General features: G+C 35.1%; 1 protein-coding gene across 1 annotated transcript; it reads right to left on the bottom strand.

The window, feature by feature from the left end:
- Positions 1–131: 131 nt before the first annotated feature.
- Positions 132–1124, bottom strand: LOC137402763 (alpha-(1,3)-fucosyltransferase fut-1-like). The gene is made up of 2 exons (XM_068089270.1): positions 578–1124; positions 132–433 (listed from the first exon to the last, which is right to left on the bottom strand). Exons 1-2 carry the CDS (start codon positions 1122–1124, stop codon positions 132–134), a joined length of 849 nt encoding a protein of 282 aa, XP_067945371.1.
- Between the last annotated feature and the right edge of the window lie 10741 nt (positions 1125–11865).

Here is an 11865-nt window from a genome sequence, read left to right as displayed (position 1 = left end):
ACCGAAGAATAAATAATTGGTTCAGGTGTAATACTAGAAAAAACTTTGCCAACAAAATTCATTAGCACAACAGAGTGTCATGAATAAAATGAACCTGCCACTTTCAATGTAATGTCTGCGCTAAAGAGTATTTAACTGGCAGGTATGGTCAGGTTCTTGCAGTTTTTTTCCATATTCCTTTCATCAGCAAATTGCCTATTTTGCTCCACGAGCAGCAACTCAGGGTGATTGATGCTTTTGCAAAGGCCACAAGCTTGTCCTATATTTAACGAAACTGAGTAATGCTGACGCCACTCGTGGTACCTGTTATAGGCAGCTTCATCTGTCATCAGGTGCTGGAGATATTTTCCTAAAGCCTCTACTGATGAGAAATTGTAGACGTGGATAAAAGAATCTGGAGGAGCAATGTCAGTATATTCTTGCACTGATAAACCTCCGAGAGCAACAGGAACAATATTTCCTTTACTCTTCAAGGTTTTCTAGAATTTCTCAGTTATATACTCTGTACATAAAGAATTCTCAAATGCTAAGTAGAATCTGTAAGGATAGTGTGTGTCAGCCACACATGTTTTGTTACCTCTTTTTGGACAAGGTATTTGTTTGGTGCAGCCACCAAATATGTCTACATTTATGTACTTCTTTAGCTGCTCCATAAAGGGCAGTCTGTCATACTGTCTTGTTTTGCAGTGAGAGACGTATGCATACGCCCCTTTATTTTTATTCTTCGAATAGTTAATAGTTGGTTGTTGCTGAGTAGATGCACGCTCTTTTCTTGTGTGTCCGTAAAGTAACTGTGCAGGCGTGGAGTTGCGTAAGTAGGTCATGCTTCCATTAAAGTTGTTGACAACTCTGTTGAATTTATGCCAAGGGTAAGCTGGTGGCTCCATGCTTGCTACAAACCACAATTGTCGTTGACGAACAGCTCTTGGAAACTGTAACAAACTCTGCGTAGTGTTTGGAACGAATATAAGAGCATCGGCTTGTTGAGCATAACTGATGTTATCTGGACTGTAGATGAGATCACAATTTGAATATTCACATCCATCAAAGTGGATCCTTGGAAGCAGCCATGGCCCTCCTTTATCTATACTCAGTATAACTTTCCTCACCTCAATATTTGCCATATTTGCAGATTGGTTTATAACCAACTCTTTAGAATGCTCACCCTCGGCATAGCGATCTTGATTCCTAGATAAATGTAATTTGTCCATAAACTGATATCTTGCTTGAAAGAACCCCTTGTCACTTTCACGTCTGTACACAATAGTGATGATACAAAGTATAACAGCAAGACTAATAACACTGAAAACCTTTGATGAGTGGTTCATTGTTGAGCAGGTAAAGCTGACTCGGTAGCCTCTTGTTAATTTCAGCAAGCAGTGGCAAGTAGTGTACTAGCTCACTGTCTGCGCTCAGTTTGTATAAATTCAATCAACACGCATTCGACCTGGTCTGATGTGTGTAATGCCTATTCAATTATTACATAACATAAATCAACCCACTACAGCTATTTCTAGTAATCCGCCTACTGAATAAGCAACTATGACCTAATCGTTAAAGATGAATATGAAATTTTCATCCCAATAACAAACAATATTTTCAACAACAAAATTTTATTAAATTGAGATTAAACGCAGCGTCTCATAAACAAATGCTGAGTTTTGGAACTACAAGGTGAATAGTATAACCATTAGCCAAATTTTTCAAAATTTCATAGTTGTTTTGTGATTTCCATAATGATTGCATGTGTTTACCTGCATTCATCAATGCAGAGATTTTTTGAAAAATGCTCAATAAAAAAATAAAAGATGGAAATATAATCACTGGATAATAAGTGAAGTTTTAATAAAATTATTAAAAACAAATTTGTTAGTTCTTAAAACACATAAATGTCTCATGTTTAAAAAGATTAGCTAGAGCCATAGTAAGTCTTATTTAAATTATTTAAAAAGTGTTTATGGTTGGTATCCAAAGCACATATTTAATGATTGAAAATTGCTAGATCTGCTGACAATTACTCAGAAGTATAATTATGACTCATTAGTTATCATTTGGAAACAAAATGTTCAGATATCAAGTATAATTTATGCAGCAACCAGTTAACTGCCCTAAGCAAGCAAAACAGCCTATCTGACCATTTTTTCAAAATCTACTTTTTTGTGCTTATATGTAAGTTAGGTTGAGATCTAACATGTCCCGAAATTGCATATTTCTGAGAGCACCAGAAATAGCACTTTTCACAATGCGCAAAACACCCAATCCACATTTACCACACATAAAGTGGCAATCAAAACGCCCTATATGCAGATAAGACATTTTGATTGGCCTGAACATAGACAAAGTTGGGCATGATGAGCAGCATTATGTAATCACTTAGTATATAAACAAAGAGAAGCAAAGCTGAAGCAGATATATTTTGTTGTTTCTAAGGCAGCTTTAACAAACTAGTGCACTTTTAAGTGCTCGATCCTATTGCTATATTTTTATCGTAACATATTTATTATGACAAGACGATCTCTAAGTGATAAAACTCTAGATTCAAAAATCTGACTCTGAAATTTGATGAGAAACTTGTTTTAATTACATGTCCATGGAAAGGTTTTGCTTTCTTAAAATACTGACATTATTGCACTCAATTGTTTGTTTTAAATTATTTTCAATAAAAGCGTTTGATCATATTAAAACTACTATTTTACTTACTTCTTTCATTTCACAAACATCAGGTTTGAATGAGACTTAGATCTTTGACCATGTCATGACTTTTGAGCTGAAGGATGGCTATGACAAGACTTTAATCCTGGATGAGTAATTAGAAATGCCACATTTATTCTTTTGCTGACTAGTTGCGGATGAATATCGTGATTGAAACTTTTAATCCTTTGATAATCCAGTCATAGCGCATAGCCTTGTGGCAAGCTAACAATGAGAAACCAGTCCAATTAGGCAATCAAACCGCCCTATCTGCCATGATAGGGCGTTTTGATTGCCTAATGCCAGCATAGTAAATTGTCATTTTAGGCAATCAAAACGTCCTAAGTGAAATAACTCCTTTGATTTTGAAAATTCACAAAAACAATTTTCTAGTAAAGATTGTTGGATATCTCACCATAATAAATCAGAAAAAAATAATTAAAATACTGCTAATACTGATGCCAGGCTGAACCAAAACGCATTTGTGCTTGTACTGAACCACTTACAAAGATCCAGATAGGGCGTTTTGCTTGCTCAGTGCAGAGTACTAGACTCCTTCACTGAGACCTTCCATGTTTACTACCTAGTCTAAACTACCCGATACTGTAGTTCCTCTGATATCATGGCTAGTGTAGTGCCACATGAATCAATGGTACATCAGAATGTATTAACTATTAACTTAATGTATATTACGCATATAGATTTATTGCTAATAGACTTTAAATTTTTATTACAGTATCTTGAAAAATTCTCCAACAGCAATCAAAACAAAACAAATAATAAAGGACTCGTACACAAAAATAATTTTTCATTGAACAATTCTTGGTAACGGTGCATCTTAAATCAGTACAACGCGCATACAATGCATGCACAACGAACATATGAGGCACTTGCAACGCACAAACCTTGTGGATACATCGCGCATGCACAATCATCACAATGCACATACAACGGTCAATAGAAAAATAGAACACTTTGTGTAGTGTTTAGACCTGTTTTATTTACAGGCTCTAACTATAAATAGAATATTGAATAATCCCACGACCAAACACGAGCGAAGCGATTGTTTGGGAGATTTATGATAAATGCATATGTGCACACAACTCACGAAAATTATTCATCAACGGCCGTCGCAAACCTTTGTACCGAAATCTCAACAACAAATTTAACCATTTTTTAATGGAGTTGTTTAAATATAATAACAATACAAAACAAATATAAACCTATTTAATTATGTTACCAAGTCTTTATCATTTGTAGAAAATTTCCTAAACCTTAACCATCTGATCGGATTATACATAAATAGACAGAATAATTTGGCCTAAAAACGTTATTAAAACTTGACAAGCTTTATTTTTATCAAAATTAAGACCAGCAATCGAAACACCGAACGACAGAGAATAGAACCATTAAGTCGTGCACATTTCACAAGAAAACGTGCACATTTCACCAGTCTATAGCATTGTCCAATTGCCGAAGGTTTCTGTAATTAACGTAGAAGTACTAAAAAGCAATCGTTTCTTTTTTGCCGATTTCACAGTAATTGACATTTTTGATGTCGTGGTTTTCGTATTCCAACTGATGTCCAAAGCAGTGAAAGCAAAGGAAATGACGATGATATTTTTTCCAACGATTTTTATGAGATTAGTACAATATTTAATTATAAGAATAATTATTTGATTTTATAACATTTAATTGTAAGAATAAGCATTCGAATTTACAAGGTCAAAGTATATAGTGACCGATGTTGGGCAATATGTTACTGTTATTATTTTTTCTAAATAGTTTTGTTAAATAGATTTTCTAAAAATCTATATAAATATCACAACTTCTTGATATTGTTAGCTATGACGTTTTGAAATGTAAACAAAATTGTGCATTGGTTTTCTATTATTACTGTATTACTATATTAATAATATTGGTTATTCTAATAATATCAGTACATTTTACTTCTAATATTGCATTTCTCCTATTGCGGGGAGAGATATAAACATATAATCTTTTCCTTTTATTATTGCCGTTTGTTGTACACAATAACACCCACACCCAGTACATTACAGCTACCATTGCAGTTATCCTATTGCACTGCAGTGCCATTTGACTGCTAATATTGCATTTCTCAACCATCAGTACCCTTTCTTTTTTCCAATATCATTTTATTCGTGGGCTGTATGACAGGGGAATTTCTAGTAATATAATATTATTTCTACTATTATTATTACGCATTAATATTATTAATAATATTAATGTGTTAACAGTGTCACATTGCGGCACATGTGTTGTTAGTTGTTAGTTACTTGTTTTAGCATTGTATCCACAGTATTTGTGCATTCCAAGTGCTTTGTATGTCCATTGCGCATGCGTTGTATGCGCAATGGACCAACCTAAGATGCACCGTTACCCAATTATTTGGCTGCAAATTGTTATTTTGAGCAAACAATTTCAAAGTTTACAGTTTTTAACAAAATTATCATATGTAAGGTACTAGTATGATGTAACACTAAGGATCTAACGGGCTTTTTTTAATTGTGTTGAAAGGGACTTTTATTAGTTTTATCACAGTCACAGCAAACTCTTCAGAGTTGATAAAATGTTTATACACATAGTAACTGTGAAGATCTCAGCAAACAGGTAAGTGTGTGGCCATAAACTTTCAAAAGGCATGCAAATAAGTTTATGAAATTGCTTCCATCAGAAGCCGTCTTTGTTGTTTAAAAGTATCAACCAAATAACACAAAGCAAGTGTATTGTAAGTAACAACCTGTACTAAAGTACTGTTCATAGAGAAAACCCTCTTGACTCATATGAATATTTATAAGTGAGAGAGCTATTCGACATTTAATCGCTTGGTGTATACCAAGTGGTAGAGCTGACTTAGGATTTGTTTCCTCTTTCTATTAACGAGCACACAACTCTTATAGCAGATGGTCATTGGAATACTTTGCGCTTGAAAATAAACTTATGATCCATGTTTTGGGTAAGCAACAATACAGTTAGTAATTACTAATTACTAATAGTACATTAGTACATTACTAATAGTACATAATACTAATTACTAATAGTTAGTACATTATACAAAAATATAGTTAATACAATTGCCTGAGTAAAATTAAAATTATATATATATATATATATATACATATATATATATAGTCAAACATGGATAACTCGAACTTCACGGGACCAAGCGAAAGTGTTCGAGTTATCAGAGCGTTCAAGTTATCAGAGCACTGTCACAAGTCCATGTATTTATTTATTTATTAGTAGATACATGCACATATACAAACTATAATAGAAATCAAAAGCATAAATGACTTGTTTCAAATTAAATGCTTCTAATGTAAAGTTTAAAACTTTTTTATTCAAAAGTATAGGAGATTTTTCTATCACTTGAGATTGTTATGTTGTTTGAGGTGATTTTATTACCAGGACGTTTTTTTAGATTAAAATTGGCAAAACTTGATCGTTGTTGAAATGCTCAGAAGAAAAGACATCTTTTTCTTTTGAGCGTTTTAACCAAGATCAATTTTGCCGATTTTTCTTGAAGTTTATGCGAAGGTCACCTCACTTTTCCATGCTTCAGAATGGCGATCGCTAAGCGGATGTTTGGTAAAAATTAAAATTCACCAAACCTTTAGAAAAGTCGTTTACAAAAATATTTTGCCGACGGTGGTAATAACGACGGTATATATATAGATATATATACAGTATATATACAGTATATATATATATACTGTATATATGTATACTAGCTTATTATTATAATATATATATATATATATATACATGTATATATGTACTAGCTGTGCTGTTCGGCATTGCCCGGGTAATAGAAGAGTCTTTGGGCAAAAAATTGATGTGTATTTAACGTACATGTATAACGACGTTTGTCATTCTAACTTTCAAACTACATATCATGAGAAAAGTGTTTTTTATAAGCAATGAGAAGTAGTGAGAGTTGCTCGCTATTAGCCTGCACGCTATTAGCCAGTAGGTTTTATGATGTGAGAAACAGCTTCTCGTGATGTTATGCTATGACTGCGTCGTACGCAAAGCAGTTAAGTATTTGTTCTCATATAAAAACTTACATTGGCAAGCTAGCAATTCAATTTCAGTAGTCTAGTAGGTAAGGGTCAGACGGGCAAACAGCAAGGTCCAAGATCGAATCTTCTTTGGTATGAAATCTGTATTCTAAGATTTTAAGAACTATAGCTGGACAATAAAACCTACGAATACACATACGACGACCAACTTTTAGAAATATTTATATAAATGTATAAACATATAATTATCTTATTGCTTACATATACTAGAAATTCCCCTGTCATACAGCCCACGACCAAAGTGATAATGGAAAAAAGAAATTCTGCTGGTTGAAAAATGCAATATTAGCAGTCAAATGGCAGCGCAGTGCAATAGAGCTGCAATGGCAGCTGCAATGGTAGCTGTAATGTACTGGGTGTTATTATGTACAACAAACAGCAATAATGAAAGAAAAAGCATAGGTATATGTTTATATCTCTCCACTCCAATAGGAGAAATGCAGTATTACATGTAGGTAGAGTTTTTAGGGAGAGTGAATGAGACTGTCAATCCGAATATAACAGAATTACATGTATCATGTACTTATAACGCATAACTTTATAGAACGTACTTTCATGCGTTTTTAGTAGCGTGCCATACTATCCATCATAGGCAGTCACGCTACATTTACTTACTCGATTTACCAGATTATACTGTATCACGAATTATTACTAATAAAATAGTGTATAATAATATATTGTATATTGTCACATTATGTCATTATCAAAAACCATTTCAGTTGATCTTGTCATTTAAGAAAAGATACATGCTTTTGTTGAATGGAGCATGAGTATTTTGAGCTAAAAATGTTTAAATCTATTACCGGCTGTTGTGCTAAAAAACCCTTGGTCCACTTTCCCGGCTAAAAGTGCCTAAAAGAAAAAATTGTATTTTTACCAAAGAATGTGTAATAATTTTATCAAAAGTTTGTGTGTATATTGTTAAGGGCAACACAAACATACACTGAGGGCGTTTAAAAAAACATTAATTAAAAACTACTCATGCTGATTTTAATGATAGAGGTGAAATCTAATTGCTGGTTTTCTCTTTAGCTATTATGCATGACTAAGGCACTTTTAGCACTCAGTCCTTTTATTGCAAAGAGACCAACGAAATAAAACCGCTTTACACTCCAACTATTACAATGATGGCAAATATGAGCTATCTGAGCGATAACAACTCATGACATATTTTCGCACGCAGCTTTCTTATGGCTGTTTTAAGTAATCAAGTTTTATCCATGCGATCCAGTTTTATTAATTTTACTCTAAAAAACATCGTTCTAATTTGATCAACTCAAAAATCATAAACAATTGCAAATGATAGAAAAATGCCAATACTTTCCGAAAATGTCTACAGAAAAACGTGTGTATGCTTAATGTTTCGGCGCAACTCAGGTGCTGTCAAGTCACTCCTGGTTCATTAACACCTGTGATTATTGGCTATGATAACTACTGAGTCCAGATATGACGTCCTAGCAATGACCTTGCTAAGCTAACGTAAGTCCAGTTCTGTGTCCTTGAAACAAATACTGAGTGGTGTCTGGGTGACCTGTGGGTAATTGGGGTAACAAACTAAGGTTAATTATTGTGACTAAAATATGTGTATTCATTGTACAAAAGTAGAAACACAACTGCGCTCTATAAAATTCGGAATCCTTATATACACTCCCTGTCAGGTAAAACCACAGTAAAAACTTGCCCGAATACAAATAAAACTAACAAAAGACTATGCCGGTCATGTATGCCAATTTAGGAAGAAAGACCATGACCAAAAGGCAAACAATAATAGTTTTTTTTTTATTGTTAAATTTATGTTATTTTTTATTTTTGTGTTAACTATAGTTTTCTGACATTAAATTTTACTCAGGCAATTGTATTAACTATATTTTTGTATAATGTACTAACTATTAGTAATTAGTATTATGTACTATTAGTAATGTACTAATGTACTATTAGTAATTAGTAATTACTAAGTGTATTGTTGCTTACCCAAAACACGGATCATAAGTTTATTTTCAAGCGCAAAGTATTCCAATGACCATCTGCTATAAGAGTTGTGTGCTCGTTAATAGAAAGAGGAAACAAATCCTAAGTCAGCTCTACCACTTGGTGCAAAGCTTATCACTTTTGTGATTTGAGCACTCTGGTGCCAGCACATTGACTTTCTTAAAGTCTGTGAAGCAACTTAGTTGTTTCGTGGCAGGAAGTCAACTCTCATTGGTAATGGGATTTGTGTCCCTTGCCTAAGCTCTGAGCTGCACTGATGAGGCTTCAATAGCCGAAACAGTACTGTCTGTAGCATGAGTATTATGCTCCCTCACTTCGGTTTGGTTGAGCGCTCTGTGAGAGGTGCGGCACTACTAGCCTTTGTGCAAAGCTCATCACTTTTGTGATTTGAGCACTCTGGTGCCAGCACATTGACTTTCTTAAAGTCTGTGAAGCAACTTAGTTGTTTCATGGCAGGAAGTCAACTCTCATTGGTAATGGGATTTGTGTCCCTTGCCTAAGCTCTGAGCTGCACAGATGAGGCTTCAATAGCCGAAACAGTACTGTCTGTAGCATGAGTATATATATATATATATATATATATATATATATATATATATATATATATATATATATATATATATATATATATATATATACATATATATATACATATATATATTTCAGTTCCTTCAGTTTACTGGGGAACCCTTCAGTTTACTGGGGAACCCTTCAGTTTACTGGGGAACCCTTCAGTTTACTGGGGTTGCATGTATATTTAGGACCTACTTTTTGACCATGTTGGCATCTTATTCTTATACATGTATGTGTAGTCCATGTGTCTTTCAAAGGAAAGCGTGAAGGCAGCTGCCATGTTTCCTTTATTGCTCCACAAGAATCAAAGCATTACGATATTATATATATATATACATAATATATATATATATATATATATTAACTAAAAGCAAGTGCAAAAGCATATAAAAAGAGAACTCTACACTAAAAACCCAAAAGATTATTAGTGGAGTATGAAATATTTGAAAAATTATTGCGAAAAAAGTAAACTTTTAGTATTTGCGTTACAAATTTGTTTCGTGCGAAGCACTCCTCAGACACAATTGTACTAAAACTTCAGTACAATTGTGTCTGAGGAATGCTTCGCACGAAACAAATTTGTAACGCAAATACTAAAAGTTTACTTTTTTCGCAATAATTTTTCAAATATATATATATATATATATAATATATATATATATATATAGATATATATATACATATATATATATATATATATAGGCGCTATCTGTCCTATATGTATAGGACAGATAGCGCAGTTGGTAAGGTATCGGGATCGTGATCATTAGGTCCTCGGTTCAAACCCCAACAACTGCACCTTTCTGGTGGTCCTTGGACAAGACTATGATATGGACAGACAAGATTATGGAAGCAGGGTACCACTACGAAGAGTTAGCAAGGCCATACCTAAGAAGCTGTTAGAAGACATCAACGTGGCACTGGAGTCGATCTCAACTGGATCAATCAGTGAGACTAATGCCTTAATCTACAGTACAGCAACCATCATCTTGGAGGAGATGGATATTAAGCCAATGCCAACAAGGCTTCAAGCCATTCCATTCTGGCAGCTGAGGCTACAAAATAAGATCAAAGACGTGCGCAAGAAAGTTAGTAGGCTCAGTGAGTGATCTAACCACAGTTTGGAGTGTAAAAAAGGGAAGCCACAATAGAAGCTCTAGAATCTGCCAAACAGCAGCTAGTAGCACTCTCGGCACGACTGAAGCGGTACACCAAAGAGCGGAATAACAAGAGAATGAACAAACTGTTCATCAATAATCTATCTAGAGTGTATTCCCAGTTCAAAGGTGAACTGCAGAGGCTAATGTCTGAGCCTCTCCGATCTAGCACTTCAAAGTTCTGGAAGGACATCTGGGAGAAAGAGACTACTCATGACACCACTGCAAATTGGCTGGCTTAAAGAGAACCATCAACACACTGTGGCTCAGCAAGGACTCACCATCAGCAAAGAGGACATCAAGTGCAGAGTGCAGCGTATGAAGAACTGGGCAGCACTTAGCCATGACATGATTCAAGCCTTCTGGTTAAAGAAATTGACATCACTTCACACTAGAATGGCTAAGCAGATGGAATGCCTAATAGAACAAGGTGACCATCCAGAATGGCTGACCAAAGGACGAACTGTACTTCTGATAAAAGATCCAAATCAGGGGCTGATTTCCAAAACTATCGACCAATAACGTGCTTGCCCACCACTTGGAAACTGCTCTCAGGAATAGTTGCAGACAAACTGGAAGAGCACATGAGTCACTATATGTCCAGTGCTCAGAAAGGAATTGGGCGCAATACCCGAGGAGCTAAACATCAGTTACTGGTGGATCGGACGATCTTTCATGACAGCAGGAGAAGGCAAACCAGTCTTGCCATGGCTTGGATTGACTACAAAAAGGCCTATGACTCAATTCCCCATAGTTGGATACTTGAGTGCCTCAGTATGTACAATGTTCACCCTGCTCTTGTGGCATTCATCAAGATGTCAATGACCAAATGGAAGACGGAACTGGAGGCTAATGGCAAAAAGCTGGCGAGTGTACAAATTAAGCGAGGCATCTATCAAGGTGACTCCTTATCACCGCTGCTCTTCTGCATATGCCTAAACCCTCTAAGCAATATGCTGGAGGAGACTCAACATGGGTACCAGTTTAAGAGTGGCACCAAGATAAACCACCTCTTTTACATGGATGACATCAAGCTGTACGCTAACAAAGAAAGGGACATTGATTCGCTAATACACCTCACTCAGGTATACGGCAAGAACATCGGAATGACCTTCGGTATTGAGAAATGTGGAAGGCTAATTTTTAAAAAAGGCCATTCTATGCTCACAGATGGCCTAAGAATGCCAAATGGTACCATCAAAGATATAGAAGAAGGGTACAAGTACTTGTGGATTATGCAAAGCAATATCAACCACGAAGCCGAGGTACGTCACAAAGCCATTACCGAATACAAGAAACGCCTTCAGCAGGTCTTACGGAGCCAGCTCAATGCCAAGAACCAAATCATGGCA

This window comes from Watersipora subatra, chromosome 8, assembly GCF_963576615.1.
Source record: "Watersipora subatra chromosome 8, tzWatSuba1.1, whole genome shotgun sequence".
NCBI classification, from domain to species: domain Eukaryota; kingdom Metazoa; phylum Bryozoa; class Gymnolaemata; order Cheilostomatida; family Watersiporidae; genus Watersipora; species Watersipora subatra.
Note: the sequence above shows the minus strand (reverse complement) of the source record. Positions and strands in the feature narration are given on the sequence as shown.

Coding starts and splice junctions, on each gene's coding strand:
- LOC137402763 (XM_068089270.1), bottom strand. CDS start 1,124: ATGGCAAATATTGAGGTGAGGAAAGTTATACTGAGTATAGATAAAGGA. Junction 434..577: donor AATACCTTGTCCAAAAAGAG/GTAACAAAACAT, acceptor TTGCTCTCGGAG/GTTTATCAGTGCAAGAATAT.